Source organism: Ochotona princeps, chromosome 19 (assembly GCF_030435755.1).
Source record: "Ochotona princeps isolate mOchPri1 chromosome 19, mOchPri1.hap1, whole genome shotgun sequence".
NCBI lineage: Eukaryota > Metazoa > Chordata > Mammalia > Lagomorpha > Ochotonidae > Ochotona > Ochotona princeps.
In genome coordinates, this window is record NC_080850.1 from 25,517,564 (window position 1) to 25,537,631 (window position 20,068).

General features: G+C 41.0%; 1 protein-coding gene across 1 annotated transcript in view; it reads right to left on the reverse strand.

The window, feature by feature from the left end:
- The window catches only part of STK32A (serine/threonine kinase 32A), a 99,927-nt gene that overhangs the window by 64,829 nt on the left and 15,030 nt on the right, over nt 1-20,068 (reverse strand). Inside the window, exons 3-4 of the mRNA XM_004586533.2 lie at nt 6,190-6,245; nt 2,930-3,081 (exon numbers count right to left, since the gene is read on the reverse strand). Coding sequence (XP_004586590.1) covers nt 2,930-3,081; nt 6,190-6,245 — 208 coding nt within the window. The remainder of the gene's footprint in view (nt 1-2,929; nt 3,082-6,189; nt 6,246-20,068) is intronic.

Sequence of the window (20,068 nt, forward strand, 5' to 3'; positions counted from 1 at the left end):
GCCCCAGTTGGTTACATTTGAAATTAGGATAGATAATTAATCATTTTTAGTAAAAATATGTCCCCTCCAATACTTTGGAGTTATGCCCCAAATGAATAGATATTTATCTGAAATTCTACTATACACCCTATATTTATCTGGCAACCTGAATTTAACTATAAGCTATTTATGCTGCTCAATGAACATATATGTGAATGAAAGAAGGAATGGGACTAATGCAGGATCAAATCCAGAAAGGCAAATATAGACATTTTGCTAGATAGCATCCATCTGCACGTCAGGACTGATGGTTTCATGGTAGGAAAACTGAAAACTCATTTTATCTGTATAATTCTTGTTTCTTAAGTTGACCACAATAAAGTTTTGAGATGTCATATGTATTTACCTGCACACACGTTAGTTCAAAGCCTAGGGTTTTTTTTTAATTTTGTTTTTTGTTTTTTTCAATAAAGGATATCCAAGATGTCTGAATAGGAGAAAAGATGTGCTGGTTTGGACAATGGGGAGATGTTAGAATAGTGAAGGAATGGAAGGAGATATTCCATGCAACCAGAAATAAAATTGAGTATGTGTAGTCATCCTAATACCAAAGTAGGTTTTAAGACAATAATAAATCATAATCACACTTTCAGAAGCTCATAGTAGCTGTAGAAGGATTCATTTACATTTGATCATGCTGTATTTATTAAGGCAAAATATATTTATTAACAAGAATAACAAGGATTTACAAATGCTCTAGCTAAGGATTTGAAAGATGAAAATATTTTATATTGTGCATTTAAGAACGTTTCCCTTCGGTTTCCGTTATGTAGGTGAAGACAGAATCTTTGGGGTGGGAGTCATCCCTCCACTGTCCTCTGTCAATCTTAATCATGCCCAATGCATCACGTGCATGTCAATGTGAGAAGCTAGAAGGAAAAATTACAGTATTATGTTCTCCCCAAGTTAGTATGCATGGAGAACAGCTATCTGGCATGACATCTAGTTATCAAATAGGAAAATTTCCAAACCTGGGTTCAGTCTAACAACTCATAAGTCCATGATTTAAAAACATAAGACTAGGGGGCCAGCGTAAAATCAGGAGAAGAACTGCCCAGTACTTGGGTCCCTTCTACCCACAGACTAACCAGGATAAAGCTCTCAGCTTTGGCTTGACCCAGCCGGGGCCATTGTGGCCATCTTGAGAGTGAATAGGGGTTAGAATATATTCTCTCTCTATATATATATGTATGGATACATATTATATAATTATGACATCTATAATATGATAATACATAACTGTATATATATATTTCTGATTTAAAAAAATTTATTTGAAAGTGAGACTGATAGAAGTAAGAGACAGAGATAGATCTTCCATCTGCTGGTTTACTCCCAAAATGGCCACACTGGTCTCTTCCAGGTCCTCCATATGGGTGCAGGGTCCAAAGATCTTGGGTCATCTTCTGCTGCTTTCCCAGGCCATAAGCAGGGAGCTGGATGGGAAGTGGAGCAGCTGCGACACAAACAGGCACCCATATGAGATGCTGGAGCCACAGGTGAAAGATTAGCCTTTTGCGCCACGGTACTGGCCCCTGAAACTCCACCTTTTAAATAAATTAATTAGCAGAAAACCTAAGAGTAGGATGATATCAACTTTGCCTGCAACAATAATAGGTAAATATTAAAAAGCAATATGCTCTGTGTGCCTGTAGGAAAAGTCTCCTTGCTGTAAGAAGATTCCCAGACTGAACTTTTGAAGAAAGAAAATGTGACTTTGAATAAAGCAAGGCTCTGAAGTGGCACTACCTTGTTATCCTTAGGGTGCAATGACAGAGGAATAAAGGCAATCTGATGATTGCTAAGGAAAAGAGAACCACATTCATTGTAACTTTTGATGTAGCAGCATTTTGAATAAGCCACTCTAACATACTGATTAAATACACGGAGGCTGAGCTAAAATTACACGACCACGTCTAAGTAGTGCAGACACTATAATAGATCTATTTCCAAGTCACATAGAGCCATCTTCCTTTCAACTGCGGTCCAGAACCTTGGCACGAACTGGATAGGAAGTGAACTGTATTAATGAAAGATGGTGGGGGTTAATTTTATGCACTGATTCTTCCAAAAGATGTCACTAAACACATAGCGAAATCTCAATTACTTTTCCATTAGCATCCTTTAGACAAAGACATTGCGTGTCTTTGCTGGTAAGAACTGCTTGGTATGCATATTTAAAAAACAGTCATCCTGAGTTAACTTTAAGAACTGGCTCTTAACATAATGGATGCATTAAGATGTAGAGCAAGAGACATGAAAACTTTAACGCACAAGAACAAGAGGTAATAGATACTGCAATCTTCTTTGCCGATTTCTGAGCTTTGAATTATGGTAATGGCCTTGACAGCAGGTCACAGTCATTCAATGTCTAGTCACTAGCCTAAGTTAACTCCAGCCCTGTTAAAAAAAAATCCACTTTGATGAAAAGCAGCACCTTCCCTTTCTCACTGCACAGGTATATAAGTGGCTGCTTAAAAAGTGTGCCACAAGGAACCCAACTTACTGCCAGTTATTTTAAGGAGCAAGTGCTTTGTACAATTCTGGAAATCAAACTCACACCAATCAGTAAAGGTATAGTTGGCTCCCAAAATAGCCTCTGCCCCTCAGTTTGTAGGCAAAAACTATATAATTAATCACCCACTGCCAGAACTCATTGCCTGTTCATGACAATGATTTCTTCAAATATACTGACCTCAGGGAGAAGGAAAACTGTGATGATCAACCCAGCCAAGAAGCATGTATTGGTGAAAATAAAATAAATAATGTATTGCATCACAAAGTCCACAAACCTGGGACGACCAGAAGCCCTTGGATGGTCCTCCCAAGGCACCATTCCCATGGCTGAGACAATGATGATGAAGGTGGGAGGGCCCAGGGAAACGCTTACCACAGGTTAACCAGGAAGGGATGCTCCAGGCCCTGCATGATCTGCAGCTCCTTGAAGACATTTCTCACTTCGTTGCGTTCCACACACTTCTGTTTGTTCATGTACTTCATGGCATACATTTTCTTGGTGTCATTCTTCTGGACGATGCAGACCTAACCGCACAATGCAAGCGAGAAGTGATTAAGGAGACAAGAAACAATCACAGGGCCAGGAGGTAGAGCACCCACAGCTGGGAGGCCTTAACCATTGCACATTCCCTGCGGCTGGAGGTTTGCCTTTTGCTCTGATTTCAGAGCACACATTTGATTAGCTTCCCCATGCACTACATCAATTCTTGATTCACTGCTGTTTGCCTGTTTTTGTTTTGGGGTGGGGGTGATTCTTTAGACAGTATTTTGAAGAAAATAGATGCCTCTTTGTCAGGACTCTTCCAATAACAAACAACATCTAACAAACAATCCTGCTTTGAGTGACTAGAATGGACATGACTAAACTGCCAAGTTGAACAACATTGTGTGAAGAATTGCTGTTTATAACCACACACTGTAGAATTGAAAAGGACTTGAATCCTTGGGAAAGCATTACCTATCATTAGTTTGTGGCCTCAAAAAATGTTATCCTTTGAAGGCCCCTATGAAACCTGATAAAATACATCGCAGATAATTTAAAAATGAAATTTAATGGAAATAGGAAATAGTATTTTCCCTTAAAGTATATCTCCACAGAGAAACTAATATGAAGGTTTGAATCTAGATGTTTTTTTTCCAAAACGTTAGAGTAAATATGTATTTTTCATGATAGGTTTTGAAGATAAGAACACAGTTCCACTATGTAAAAGAGCATAAACAGTTGGGTGGCTTATTTCCCACATGAAAAGGATGAAGTCATATTTGACAACTACTACTGGAGGTACAATTAGTATAATTTGGAAAAAATTCTGAAAACTCTTTCCTAAGTGGATAAGACTTTGTTTTAGAACAGACAGAATAGGGGACAAACAAAGCGGGTGGTGTTGGTCCAGGAGTCTGTTCGGAGAGAATGCAGGGAAGTTGGCAATGGGGCTTCACTCAGACTGAGTACCAGACAGAGTCCCTTGGGGGAGATGCACAGTGCCACAGGGACCCCAGGAAAGTGGTTGGAGGATACGTAGAAAGGATCCTGGGTGGAGTTCACAGTGCATTGCCTAAGCAGTTTGGCATGTGCCCAGATGCAGGGCTGTCAGGAGCAATGAACATTCCACTAGCCTTTAGGTTAACTACACCAACTTTCCTCAGACCTAGGGGTTCATGCCCAGAGTTCCAACAAACCCAGCATTTGAACATGTTCACAGAAGGAAGCAAAAACTTCTGGTGTTACATAGACAAGAGCTGTGGGTGAGGAAGAAACGGAGAATGGAGATGCTAACAGTCTCCATGGCAACTTCCTGCCAAGAAGGGAAATAGATGGGAGTGGATTCTCTCTCTCCCATAGCATCCCTGGAACACGGGAGCAGTGACTGGAATTGAGTACCTTTTGAGTTCTGAAGTGGTAAATGAAAGAGCCATTCCAATAACTGAAGGGTGCCTGGCCCAAGGTAAACAAGGAGAAAATTGGCTAGGAGGGGTGTAAAGGGACACAAGCCAAGGTATCTAGGGGTCTTCAGGAACCAGCTGTTTTAAGAGTCAGATATTCATCATTGACTTCTGGTCACGTCAGCCTTCAAGCAGCACCATGAACAAGTCTAGAAAAATATCACATGAAAGTAGTATTCTTCCTTGGGTTCATTCTTCCAAATGCTGAAGAGTTCCTGCCATTGTAGTACCTGGGAAAGGTTGTGAGGGACTGCTAGGGTTAACCTGGGTTGCTTCCGATGATTTATAAGACAACCTACATAGAACTGAGTTAAGCACAGAGTCTGGTACAGAGAGGGTCGGGTTGCTGCTGAGCTGACTGATTTAAAGGGCCAGTAATCTTGATCATTATTCCACATAGCTCAGAAGAGCTATCTCTCAGGGGATGTTGCTCTGGACAGGAATCCTGGAAAAGGGGCCTTGGCTAGGAACAGTGTGTTCATAGTAAACTGAGCCAAGAAAGGGGTTTTTGAGTGGTCAGGAACAAGATTGTGCAACTGACCAAGATCAGACATGGAAGCAGGCAGCTTCGTGCTTTTGTGGTCATCTTTTCAGCATCTTCTGAAACACAGTGACGTGCAGAGACATGGCGGGTTATCGTGATCTGTAATAGCCACCTCTTCATGGACCCACCCCAGCAGTCTTCCTGAGTTTTAACCTTGAGAAATGAATTTGCAAGGAAAAGCCTGACTGTTCAGCAGCCAGGGTAGCTAAAGTGACCCAATCAACCCATCGCAGCTGAATTGGAGCTGCTTCAGATTGAGCTTTGAAGCAACAGAGATCCTATGTGGACCCTGTGTGGAACACTGCTGGGCAGAAGGCTTCCTGTCTGTAGAATCTGAAATCTCTCCCAGGATTTTACAGTGGACTTCATAGTCCCCTTAATACATGGCAAAGGAGATTTCCATGGGCTCCCCACAGGGAGAGGACTCGAACCCACTTTGGAAATGTTATGAATAAGGGCAAGACTTCTGATCATTTAAGCCACACAGATTTTCCCATAGTTGCACGCAGAGGCTCATATCTACCTGGTTAGTTATAGGAGGCTATAGGCATTTACAGCTTGACCTGTCATGACAGCAGGACTGCAGGCTGTCCCCTCAGTAGCTGTGCCAGGCTCAGTGAAGAGCTTCAGTGATGGGCCAATGGACTTGGTGATTCTGATCCAGAGGTCCTTCAATTCTGGGGACAGTCTTCTTTGCAAAGGTCATGTCTTTTTGGCACAGTGGGTGGGGCTTCCTTGGAAGCCAGCCTCTATAGTGGCAAGTGTCCCTGTTGACTGCCCTGGATTTTTGCACCAAATCCAGGTTCTATTTTTTTTGGGGGGGGGATGTAGACCAGCCTACTTGGTTTTAATTCTGAAATATTAATCTCCTCTAGAGTTTGAGAAAAGTCTTAAGTTTCGTTAATGTAACAGAGTTTTACTTTTTGACTTTATTGAGATAATTCTGATAATAGTAATTGTTCCCCCATGTAACTGGGTGTCATGCACTTTCGTCAAATTGTAGTAACAATTTCATAAAACTTCATTATACAAACGCCTTTTCTGAACTATCTCTCTTGGTGATCTGGGAACTCAATTTCAGCACTGTAAGACCCTCTAATACTGAGCTCCCTAACCCTGCTGGTTTTTAATCATTTGGTTCTTACCTTTCCAAAACTGCCTTTTCCGATGGCTCGCAAAATTTCAAAGTGGTCAAAGTTGACTGTAAAACAACAAAAACAGAAGTATCATGAGTGATCATAATTTGTTCTTCAGTAGCTAACAGATAATAAAGACTGGACTAAACAGAAGTACCTTGTTTAAAAACACCATGCCAAAATATCTTCAAATGTTAATTTACTTATCCAGAAAAGCTTTGTTGAACACTGATTATGAATTAATCATTAGCACTTAGTACTGGGGAGAGAGTGAGCATGGTTAAAAAAAAAACAAAGATTGTTGAGCTTTATAAAGTTGACAGCTTAGTGAAGGCTCTCTGTAGAGATGGACTATTGGGGCTGGCACTGTGGCTCCACAGATCAATCCTCTACTTTCAAATGCCAGGATCCTATTTGGGTATCAGTTCATGTCCCAGCTGCTTCACCTCCAATCTAGCTTCCTGGTTATCACCTGGGAAAGCAAAGGAGGATGGTTCAAGTCTTTGGGACCCTGTACCCACATGAAAGACTTGTAAGACCTCCTGGCTCCTAGCTTCACATTGGCTCAGCTCTGGCACTACGGCCATTTGGGGAATGTACTAGCAGACAGAATTAATTTATTTTCTTTCTTTCTTTCTTTTTCTTTCTTTCTTTCTCTCTTTCTTTCTTTCTTTCTTTCTTTCTTTCTTTCTTTCTTTCTTTCTTTCTTTCTTTCTTTCTTTTTCTTTCTTTCTTTCTTTCTTTCTTTCTTTCTTTCTTTCTTTCTTTCTTTCTTTCTTTCTTCCTTTCTTTCCTTTCTTTCCTTTCTTTCTTTCTTTCTTTCTTTCTGCAGATCTGTCTTTCCATAAAAAATAATAAAATGAAAGACAGAGAGATGGCCTCATGGATTAGAACATAAATGGAAAATTAATGCTTTTGCTCATGAGAAGGGAAGAGGCATGAGGTTCTAAGAACACACAACAGGAGGCTGGGCAGCAAGGTCTTAACACGAATGATTATTGCAAGATCTGGCCCTAGGCACACACAGCAGGGCTGAGGATTGGCACGTAAATGTCTTCTTCCTTGCTTATTTTCTTCTAACTACAACCACTCTTCAGTTTATGTGTTGAAACCTATTCCACCCATGCATATGAGATGGAAGTCCACTGAGAAGGGGATCTTTCACTGGAAGGTTTTTGTCTTAGACGTAAGAAGCAGGTGGTGTGGGGCTTATACACAGCATGGTCTCATGGAGGTATGCCCATGCTGAGAAGGATGAAGTTCAGCTTTCCTCAGAGAGGTGACAGTTATGACTGCCTTTCATAAGGAAGCTCTTTGACTGTATTTGTTTCCCAGTGTTTGAAATAAGGATTTGAATGAGTAAAATTCTAAATAATGATTTTTGGAAATTTGAATAAATAAAATTGTAAATGGCTAGGAGTTACCATTCATGTCTGTAACAGACCCATTCCACCTCTTTTGTCAACTGCGATTAGATTAGCTCACCCTAAAGGAAAGACAGGGAATTCTGACATAGTCTTTCCAAATTTCCTGAAGGTCAAGTGTTTTTTATCACATGAATACATGATGAATATTCCTCTCCAGAAGTCCCAAATTATTTTATTTTAGCACAAAACCCACTCAATTGCTTGAGGCTGTTTTTAAATCAGTTCTACTTACTGAAACTAATCTCAAAACTTAAGGATCCTACAACTCTCCCCTTGTCTAAAAAATAAAACCGATCTTTCATGGTAAACAAAACAAAACAAAACAAACACAAACACGTTCTGGCGTGGGTTCTTGCTAGTGCTACTCTGCCACAGAGCCTAGCACTGTGGTTAAAAGTGAATAAATCAAAATGAGCTCTAAGGTTAACAAGGACCCCTATAATTGTGTAGCATTTGGACCCACGGTGGCATTGTTTTTCAAACAGTGAGTCAGGAACCATTAGTGAATTATAAAATGCAATAAATTCAGCAATCACAAGAAACAGTAGCAATTTAAGTGAAACGTGACAGAAAAGAAAAATTCCAGAAATGCCTTTACAATAGTGAAAGAAATATTATTCCCAAACTTTTATATCTATTCTATATGTTTATAAATATGTACTGGATCAGCATGTAAAATCTGGTCTGTTTTTAACCTAGGTATGGTCAAAATAATTAGACAAACATTTTTATAAGATGTTGCTTGTGTTACCTAGTGAAATATGGAAAACAATCAATCCCAACATTCGTTATTTGAGTTTGAATAATATATCATGTGCAACAGGAATGTTAAAAAAAATAACAGGAGGATATATTTGCAAGTCCAAGGTCTTATCTTGAGCAAATTCAATAACACACTGTGATTTCCCCACCAGCAGCCCAGCCTAGATTGCTAATGACATTCTGAATCTCTGAGCAAACAGTGGGTACCTAGAAAGCATCATTGCTAATCTTTGCATGGACCATATCCTTTCATAAATCGTTCTAAGCTTGATGAAAGAGACAAAAAATTACAGGTTGGATTCCTGGTAAGTTTATACTAGCTGAGCTGCCTAAGTTAATGTGACCTTGCAAGTGTCAGTTCACAGAACAGTGACAGGCCCACACCCTGAGAGATAATGCATTTTCTTTATGCCTTTAAATCTAGTCCATCAGAGAAAGAACACATTCTAGTCCAATATCACAATTCACTTCCAGGTGTGAAAATAAAATCTAGGAATAAAGCAAGTGACAGATTAAAGGTAATTGGAAGACAGAAGCTTTCAATTCAGTCCTGACAGTCTCTTTATAAATGTCCAGCAGTCAGGAGAAGTCTGATCCAGAAATGCAACCAGTCAGTTGGAGACAGAAGAACAGGAAGATGAAGTCATAATTGAGGATTGTTTTTGTTGGTGTTATTTCTTTTTACTTTTTCTTATTTAAGAAATTGAGATCTTTCATTCTTCCACTGGATGGTTCACTCCCCAAAGGTGCCACAGAATCAGGCAAAATCCAGGAGATGGAAACTCAATCTTGGTTTCATGTGGGTATCAGGGACCCAAGTTCTTAAGCCTGTTGCGTCCCAGGATGTGTATCAGTGGGAAGCTGGAAGGAAAGCAGAGGCACTGGGATGCAAAACCAGACATTCTGGTATTGGCTGCAAGTGTCCAGGTGTGTGGCAGATGCCTGCTCAGGAATTGTGGATTGATTTGTCAACAAGAATCCACTGTATGTCGGCACATCAGATTGGCACATGGAATACCCACTATGTTCTTAAGCTTTGATCAAAGTAAATAGCAAAATGGGCCTGCAGTCTGCTTTGGAATAGACCACCAGCTAATACTTTTTACATTCTTAGGTGATTGTTTTAAAAGTGAGCATGCAGTAGCAACCAGCACCTTGGGATAGCAGGTTAAACCTATTCCTGCAGCAGACCCAGCGTCCCATAATGTGCCAGTTTAAATTCCCAGCTTTTCTACTGCCATTGCAGCACCCTGCTTATGGCCTGGGGAAGCAGTAGAGAATAACTCAAGTTATGGGACTCCTGCACCCACATGGGAGACCCAGAAGGAGCTTTTAGCTCACAGCTTCAGATCAACTCAGCTCCGGCCACTGTGGCTGGTTTTGGGGAGTGAATCAGCAAATGGAAGACCTCTGTCTGTATGTCTCTCCTTCTCTCTCTCTGTAACTGTCTTTCAAATGAAAGTTAAAAAATAAATCCTAAAAAAATTGAGTATGCATCACAGGATTATGAAAATCCACAGTATGCCAGCTGGACCTTCAAAGAAATGCTTGTCAGCCTCTGAGATTAAAAACGCAGGCCCTGATATGGCTATCTCAGTCCAGAGCCAGCTCCAACACCTAGTAGCTCTGAGATCTTATTTCTATTTCTGTATCTACACAATGGGGTTGAAGGAGACATGTGTTGATGCAATGACTAAGCTGCAACTTCAGATGTCTGTATCCCCTAGGAGTGTCTGAGTTTGGGTCCAGGCTCCATTGCTCCCAATCCCAGCTTCCTGTTAATACAGATGCTTGGTGGCAGCAGTGGATAGTGTAACTACATGGGTCCCTGTCCCCCAACATGGGAGGTGCAGCTGGAGTTATTGACTCCTGGCCCAGCTCCACTGCTTTGGGTGTTTGGGGAGTAAACCAGCAATGGAAGACCTTTCTCCCTGCTTCCCCTCCTCCCTCACTGTTACTCTGCCTTTCAAATTAATTCACTTTAAAAACACAGAAGTTAAGAAAAAGTGAGTATGAAACTAATATTATATCACATCAGGGTTTGTAAGAAGATGAGCTGACTGTGTGGCACCAACTGCTGTATTAGAACTGCCACTGCTTCTTCTTAGGGCAATGTCACAGCTAGGAGTTCCCATAGGAGCTCCAGTGGTGCAATTGGTCAGCGTGTAACACTTGTACTGCAGAATAGCTCCCATCAAGAGCACCAAAGCTATCCTAGTACCTGGCCATGTGCAGCTACATGGAGACCACAAGTGTCATTTCAATACATTTGCAGATTCCAGGGTGTTAGGGTGCTGTTCCCATGTTTCCTCTTATCTCTAACACAAAGTAGCCTTTGTTGTGTATACTTCTTGTGTTCTGTGCTTGGATCCTATTCCTGTTGGAAACTTCTCTTCTGACTTACAGAGAAGCCAGGGAGCCAAGAAAATGGGAAGGCCCTCTGGAGACACTGTTAGGCTGCATGTGTTTGGGGCCCTCAATAGTAGGATGCAGTGTGGGTAAAGGCAGAGCCTGGTTCTAATGTGCATTGACAATCTGAGCCAAGGTGGATGGCCTACAGAGCAAACTGCTGACCAAGAGGTGCACTCTTCAAGGTCTTTCCTGTGCCTTCAGTGCTCAGGGGATCTTTTCATCCTAGTTTTAGCAGCTGTCTTCTCAGCATGGTGCTTTGTGGTTGCCTAAAGATGTAACCGGTTAACAGACAAAGCTGAAGGGATCCTAATGTTTTACTATCACCTGGAATATTTTTACAATCAATATCTGACAATATCATTGAAGTTTGAACATACATTCTACCAGGAGTCAATGAAGATGCAAATTCGTTTTTCAGGGTCTGTTTAAGTCGGCGTTGATAGGCATTTCCTTTTTTATACCACTTTTTATCATCACAACAACCTTACAATGTATCTAGATAAGGGTGCTTAGGTCCAGAGTAATCAAACAATTGGCCATGGCCACATCTTGTGTACTAGCTCATTCATGTTACAGTCAATTTTCTAAGACAGAAAGAAATCTGGTTAAATGAAAACTCCAAGCAAAGCTCCTTTAAAATCTTTGAAAAAGTCCGACACAGTCATCTCTCTCTTCCCTACTGCAACACCTGGATCCAAGCCCAGCTGTGCTCCTCACTCCTGTTGTCTGCTCACGCACAGCCCTTACAGTCTGTGTGGATTGTTCAGAAGGCTGGGTCCCCGCCGCTCACGTGGGGGACTCAGACTGGATTCCTGACTCCAGTGTGTGTGTGTGTGTGTGTGTGTGTGTGTGTGGCACAGCCTCAGCTATTGTGGTCATTTGGGGAGCGAGCCAGTCCATAGAAACTCTGTCTCTTTATCTCTGTCTCCACCCACCCCACAAAGGAAAAATATAAAGTAAATCATGATTCAATGATATTTTAAAGTTTGCAAATAGCCCTTTTGCTCCTCCTTAAATGAAAAACCATGAGCTTGTTAGTAAGTGAATCTTTTGTAGGAATATCATTTTAGCGGAAGCCCTCTGCACCTGGCTGATACTGGTTATGTATGTCATTCATGGTTTGCTAATATCGCACAATGTGAAATTCCAAAGCTATGTGGTCCCCATTGTTAGCAAGTTAAGACAGAATAGTCTGAATAAATTCAAGTGTACCAAAATAAAATGCACTCCCCAGGATGGAGGGGAAAAGACATGTGACAAGTCCTGCCCGGGAAGGGGCTGTTTGGCAGAACAGTTAAGTTACTGCTTGGACGTCCATATCCCCTAGTGCAGTGCCTGATGGGGGTCCCGGCTGTCCTACTTTCAATCCAGCTTCGTGCTATTGTGAGCTCCAGGAGGGAGAGAGTAGAGGCTCAAGTCCTTGGGTCACTGTCTCCCCCAATGGGAGACCAAGACTGAGTTCTAGGCTATTGGCTATAGCCTGACTCAACCTTGACTGTTGTAGGCATTTGGGGAATGAAAAAAGATCTCTCTCTCTCTCTCTCTTTCTCTCTCTCTCTCTCTTTCCCATTCAAATAAAATTAAAATGAGTCAATAAAAATATAAAGGTCTTGCCTACCTTTTTGTGTCAATTTGCTTGCTCAAACATGACACCACTTAGGACTAAGTTTCTCCAAAGGTCAAGTCAATTCACTATGTCAACAGTGCGTGTGTAGTTGGTCAGAGACACTGCTCATTGAACTCAGTCTGTGTTCACTGACTCTATCACTGATTGCCCACTCAGTAACAGCCAGACATTTCGCTAGGTCCTGGGAGTGAAAAAGCCAAGGTTACCTCTTTCATGGCTTACAGTCTGGTGGAACAACAGGATAATTCATCGTTGCTACAATCCAGTAGCTTTGCAAGTAATACTCATTATATGTCATCTCAGTTCTCCAACAACTCTATGAAATATTCCTACTACTGTTGCCATTTAAACAAATAAAGACAAACGCCAGAACAATGAAGTCATTTTCCCAAGGCCACAGAGTGGGTAAGCAAGAGTGGTAGGGTTCTTCTCTTCAAGGGGACTCTGGCTGCTCTTCATTCTGTTCTCTGCTGAGTCCTTTGAACAAAATAATGAGTCATGCACCACAAAGCAGCGTATGAAGCGCAGTGTCAGGTAGATGCGGCTCCAATAAAGCCCCTATTCTTGCCTCTACTCCTCTCAGTTAGGGCCTCACATTTCTACTGTCCTTTTCCCACTTGTCCAGATTCCATCAACAACTTGAGCTCTCAGGTGTCTGTCATGCACCACATCCTATACCTCTAACCTGAAGTCTTATTCTGGTTATGACATTGTGGCCCAAGCCATTGCAATCTACATTTTTATCCTGGATTTTCTGATCTGGAAGTACATGTCACAAAGCTTCCAGAAAATGAGAACTGAATTGGCTGGATATAAAGCAGAGCAAAGGTCAAGAGAATAATGCCAATACAAGGAATAAAGTAGAATCATAAGTTAGAGGGCAAGTTCTGATGACATCACCATGTCTGCCTCTATGTGTGTATGGGCACTATTTTGATTACTCTGTCAGCATCTCCAGAAACCTTCCAATAATTTAAAATTTCCCTTTATTCTTTTAGAAACATTGATGAATTTCAACTAGGAAGGTGACAATCAGGGTATAATGGGAACATATAGCAGAAAAAGCTGACCTTGTCCAGGAAAATCCAGCAAAGCATCCTATGGAAAATTATTAAAACCTGTGGAAAGTGTTGCAAAAGAGTCAATACTTCCTTATTTCTTGTAGGTTTTCTTCATTTTATCCCCGCACTGAAATTATCAGAAAGACAACTTCCAAGGAAATGAGATGAAACATAATATCATGTTGTAATATAGCCTAAGATCTATAACAGTAATTCAAGCATTTCTCTGTAGGCATTAGATTTACAGCTTGAAAAATTGACTTGCTCATTCTTTGAGCTCAGAAATTGTGAGGACTGTCACTCTCCACATTACCTGCCTTACAACCACTGACTCCTTGGAGTGAGGACGCAGATGAAAGCCCTGTGGCAACTCAGGGGTAATTAACAGTGAGAGCCAAGGGGTATTTGCATTGTTGGAGCTGCTGCGTGCTCTTTGAACAGAAGGGAATCTATCTCTCTATGGCAACAGAAAGGCATTGCCATTCAGTTGTGGTCTGTCATGTACGTTGTCACACTGAAGACAAACAACTGACCTCTTTTGTAACTCCTATACTTTCTAAAGTATCGACTTTGCTTGGTTTGTCCAGCAAAAAAGTTTTTCAGATGGATGTCACTGTTTTGATTAAGTTAAGTGCATGTGTCATATGTCATGTTATATTTCCATAAAGAATCATTTATAAAGAAAGGCTCATTTCAAGCTTGCATTTTGGCACAAGAGGTTAAGTCATTGCCTGTCAGCATCCTATATCAGAATTCTAATTTGGGTCCCCACTGTTCCACTTCCCATCAGTTCCCTGCTAAGGCACCTGCGAAAAGAGTGGAAGATGGCCCAGGCACTTAGGTCCCTGCCACCCATGTGAGAGACACGTGGAGTTCTGTGCTCCTGGCCCTCTTCTCTTTCCTCTCTTCCTCCTTCCCCATCTCTCTGGCTGACTCTCTTTCTATAAAAGGAATAAATCTTAAAACAAAAGAAAAACGAGATGGCCTGCTGCAGTAGTCTAGTAGCTAAAGTCCTTGCCTTGCATGCCCGAGTTCCTATATAGGTACTGGTTCTAATCCTGGCAGCCCCACTTCCTATCCAGCTCCCTGCTTGTGGCCTAGGAAAGCAGTAGAGCATGGCCTCAAAGCCTTGGGACCGTGCACCTGCATGGGAGACCTGGAAGAAGCTCCTGTCTCCTGGCTTTGGATCAATTCAGATCTGGCTGTTGTGACCACTTAGGGAGTGAACCAGCAGATGGAAGATCTTTCTCTCTCCTCTCGGTAAATCTGAATTTCCAGGGAAAAGAGAGAAAGAAAGATTGCTTAAACTCTTCTGAAACAGTCACAGCAACATAGGAACAAGGCTGAGATCACATCCCCAGAAGCCACATCCATTTTTCCTGACAAGTCAAACCAGAAACCTCTCTCTGAGTACTTGTGTGCCCAGGACCCTGTGGGGCACTGTTGGGCTGGCTCAAGGAACGTGGGCTCAGTTATATCCTCCGGAAATGATACTGTCTGAAGGGAGAGGGAAGACTGAGTGTGCTTCACTCAGCATTCTGAGAACATGAAAGCTAGGTGAGCCAATGTTCTTCCATAATGTTACTGTGTCACAGTGTGTTTGTCTTGGAACCCAGTTTCTCACCTTTCAGGAATTAGGCAGATATAAACAAATAGATGGCGGAGGAAGTAGACATATAAATTTAAAAAAATCAAGTGTTAGCTAGTATGTTACGCAAAGTCATGATCATCCAGAGATGGGAAAGAAGGGTGAGGTATGGCAGATGACTCCACAGAATTTAACAAAGCTGGGATGCTTAACAAAAGAGAGCTCCACTGCAATTCTTGTACTACTCCTTACAATATACATTGCTATTAGAAAATCCACCTTATGTATGGGTTTCAACTTTGTGTTTGCAATAAGGGTTATTTTTGCATAAGTTGGTATGTTTTATTATAGCAAATCATTAAAATATAGAAAGAAGAAGCAACATGAAACCATCTAAGGATTCCTATTTTGATCTATTTCAGTCTTTTTAGTGTTTTTCTTTTTATGCAAAATTATATACCTATTTACATACACAATTGAAAGATTCAATATTTTTTAGAAGTTTGCTATTATAAATCCAAATGCTCTGTGTTGCAAGTGGCATCTAAGCAACTGTGCCAAAATTCTACCCCGTATAAAAATCCTTTAATAATTGAATTTTTAAGGATTTTCTTTGAGCTTTACATCTACCCCTTAAAGAACAGCAAGCAGGCACTAAAACCATGACTTATACAACAGTGTTCATGGCAGTCCCAAGGTAGAAACAACCCACACCCTCAGCAGCAGATAAATGGGTAAACAACATATTTTGCGTAGAATGTATGCCTGATTCAATATTATCCAGTCATAAAAGAAAATGAAGTTCTGATCCTTGTTAGCAGAAATGAACCTTGAAGACATGCTTAGTGAAACAAGCCAGACGCAGTCAATTACTGCATGATGCCATTTCCATGGGCAGGGAGAGTCATCAAAGGTCATCGAAATCAGAGACAGAGAGTCGGAGAGAGTTCATGGAGACAGATGGGACAGGGAAGGGTTATGCTTTAATAACCTTCTTCCATGTTGCAGAGGAAAGAAACATTCTAGAAATAGATTGTGGTGCTAGTTGGACTTTATAAATATACTTAATGCCATGAGCTTTTTCACTTAAAATAATTAAAATGGCAAGTTTTCTATTGCGCATATTGTTTTCATCATAAAAATGCCAGGAAAGACCCAGTTGGGAGAAAAAGATACAAAAACGTAAACAACTCTTTCAAGTGGTTGTATTTTTAATAATAACACTTAAAATTAAATATATTTAAGTAAACCAACCAATCTGTTTCAATATTTGTTTACTGTAGAGATGATTTACCTAGTTTAAAAGAAGGAATATATATATATATATCTTTGTCTACTACAACAAAAATATATTTCAGAATCAAAGAACTATTAAAAGTCACAAAATTACAATATGGGAGAACTCAACTGTATTTCAATACTCAAGTGTGTTTTCAACCAAATATATGCCTAAGTAAAATACAGTATGTTCATCTTACAGAATTGGACATTTGCTAAGGTATACTTTCAGCAAACCGAAAAATTATAAGACATTGAGATAAGCTACTCATGATATGAGAAGACAAAATGTATGGTATGAGTCTGTATAGTACATACACACAATTTAATTTTTTAAAAAAGATTATTCATTCAATGATTGATCGACTCATTTATATGAAAGGCAGAGTGACAGAGAGAGGTGGGAAGAGAGAGCTTCCTTCTGCTGGTTGACTTTGCAAATGGCTGCAGCAGCCAAGGCTGGTCCCGACTGGTCACCAGTGAAGAAGTGTACAACCAGGATCACCACCAGCACTGGAATAACTCACCATGCACGATGCTCGCCCCACCACACACTGATTTGAAAGAGGTTTAGGGGTAAGCATGTAACCTAGCAGTTAAAATTCCTGAATCCTACATCAGAATACCTTGGTTTGATTCCTGGCCCCGAAATCTTGCTCTGATTTTCTGTCATCATTGAGCTTGGTAATGACTTGAGTAAATGAACTCTTGCCATCCATTTGAGAGACCAAAATTGAGTTTCTGAATCTTGGATTCAGCTTGGTCTGGCCCCAGCAGATAACAGGCATTTGGAGAGTGAACCAATGGGTGGGAACCAAGGAGATAAAAGCAAACAAAACATGTAAAAACCCCAGTATTTATAAATTTTATTTTCTATTGATAGGAAAAGCACAATTAATGTTTGATAAATAAACATAAATAAGAAATGTGGATCAAAATACAGCAGCTGTGAAGGATGAAAGATAACACAATGGAGAGCGAGGTTGCAAAAGGGAACACCCCAAAACATCAATAGTGGTCATGTATCTGACACAGCCTAGGTCATTTTTTACACTGAATTTTATTTATTTATTTATTTTGAAAGATTTGTATTTTTATTATTGGAAAGGCAGATCAGATCTGCAAAGAGAAGCAGTGACAAAAAGATGTTCCATAGCTGGTTCACTGGCCAAACAGTTGCAATAGGCGGTGCTGAGCCCGTCTGAAGCCAGCAGCTTCTTCTGGTTCTCCCACACGGGTGCAGGGTTCCAAGGCTTTGGGCCATGCTCGACTGCTTTCCCAGGCCACAAGCAGGGAGCTGGATGGGAAGTAGAGCAGCCAGGACACAAACTGGGATCCTGACAAGGTGAGAATTTAGCCACTGAGCCATTGTGCTGAGCCCTGAATTTTATTTTCTAAGCTTCCTAGAGCTCACATGCATTACTGTATAATTACAAAGTTTACTTTTCAAGATACTTGAGGTGCACATTTTCCAAGAATGACTGCCGTGAGTTACCACTCCATTAGCCAGCCCTGCACATGTTAGATTTAGATTAGTGAGACTATGTCTTCAGTGAGAACTGACTGGGATCATTTCTACTTGTTGATTAGGAACATAAGATTCAAACAGATACCCTTTAATACCACAAATCAAGCCTTCATCCTGAGGTTTTTATGTGTTTTTTTTTGTTGTTGTTGGTTGGTTGGTTTGTATTCTGGTATGTTATACCCTGGGGCAACAAGGAAGTGTTCAAGTGGCAATGAGTTTCCTATTTTATAAAAGAAAGTAATAATCATCCCACAAACTGTAATAGTAATTGAGCTAACCTAAAATAAGTGAAGAAATGGTGATAATGAATATGAGTATGAAGATAATGACAGATAGTGATGATGAAATTAGCAGTGACAGACATGGATGGAAGCTATTGAAATTATCCTTGGGGTCCAAATGAGCAGAAAAACACAAGCAGAACGTAAGAGCTGGGCTGAACTGGTTGATGAACTCCAGGGGGGAAAAAGGTGTTCTTTGCAGAGCCGCCAGCGAAGTAATAATGCTGTGGGAGAGACACTCCTAGGAGCTGCAGCAGAAGTGAAGATGCTTGTCATTGTGAAATGAGATGACTCAGCTACCTGAGCCCTGGATCCGGTGCTTGGCGCATCATAGGTGTTAGGTACTTTTTGTTGAAGAGCAATTCCTGATGCTTATTTAATACTGTGAATTCATTCTGACCAGCCATCCTGTGAGGACATCTATACCACAAATAAATGGTATGACTTTAAATAAAAGATTCAGGATCCAGCCATGGGGTCATCAGATGTCAGTTCAATGGCTTAATCTTTCTATGCCTCAGGCCCAGTCCCCTCACGTTTAGATTGCATACTAACCTGGAGCATCGTTCTTCGCATCATTTCCTTCCAAATCAACCCTGTTGTGCTTCTCAGATCCGAGTGTGAAGGTAGGAGGAAGTAAGAGACTGATCCAACTCCACCTACCTAAGGGCCAGCCTTGAGGTGATGAGCCATGCACACATCCACACAAAATCATCCTTGAATCAGCATCCAAATCTCTAGTGGGGAATGAGGGCGGGCAGCAGTTTGGGGCTCTAGCAACAGCAAATGAGGCCAGAAGGGGCCCAGACACTGCAGAGAGCAGCCACTCCAGAAGCCTCTGCCATGAGAATTCACAGCATGCAAGACCAGGAATCAATTGCCCACAGCTTCATTCACAAACACAAATTGGAAGCTTAGGGTAGTAAAAATATGGCAAGAGCAACCAGAAGGAATGAAGACTCAAGTGTGGTGCTCTTCTATAGCTACACTAGTCTCCCGGTCCCCCTCCATGACGAAGCCAGCCCTGCTTCCTGTTCACCTGATGTAATGGTTTCTCCTTTACATTGGCTAATTCCCATCAGTATCAACAAACTCTAGTATCTCCTTAAAAAAAATACTGTAAGGCATTTACAGATTTCTGATGAATGTTTATCCTGTCTTCCTTAATGCTCGTAACACCAACAGGGTGTTAGGATACCTTTCCTCTACACCCTCACCAACATTTGTAACTTAGTGATTTGGGGATGATAACTGTTGCTCCTGGGGTGAAGTAAAGCCTTACTGTGTGGTGTTTTTATTCCATTTCCCTGATGGCTCGTGGTCCTGAGCATCTGTTCATGTGTTCATCGGCCATTTGTATTTCCTCCTGTAAAAAATGTTTACATCCATAACCCATTTCTTAAAGGGATTATTTTGTCGAGTCTCTTAAGCTCCTCGATATTAGTCCTTTATCACTTACAGTTCAAAAATGTGTTCTGCCATTCTTCTAGTGTCTTCTTCGCTTTACTCAGTGTTTCCTTTGCCGTGCAGAACTTTCTTGGCTTGACATAATTCCATTTGTCCAATTTTGCTGTTACGGCCAGTGATTGTGCAGGCTTATCCAAGAAGTCCTTGGCTGTCCCATTGTCTTGCAGTGTTCTGCCTGTGTTTTCCTTTAGTAATTTGATGACTTCAGCTCTTCGGGATAGATCCTCAATCCACACTGAGTTCATCTTTGTAAACATTGTGAGGTAGACATCTTGTTGCTTACTTCTGTATATGGAGATCAAATTTTCCCAACACTAGTTTTGGAAGACTCTGGCCTTCCTCCAGGAAAAGATTTTCAGCATGTTTACCCAATATTCATTAATTACATGAATTAATTTCTGGCATTTATAATCTGTTCCATTGGTCCACATGTATTGACAATGGCCAGGAAATGGAA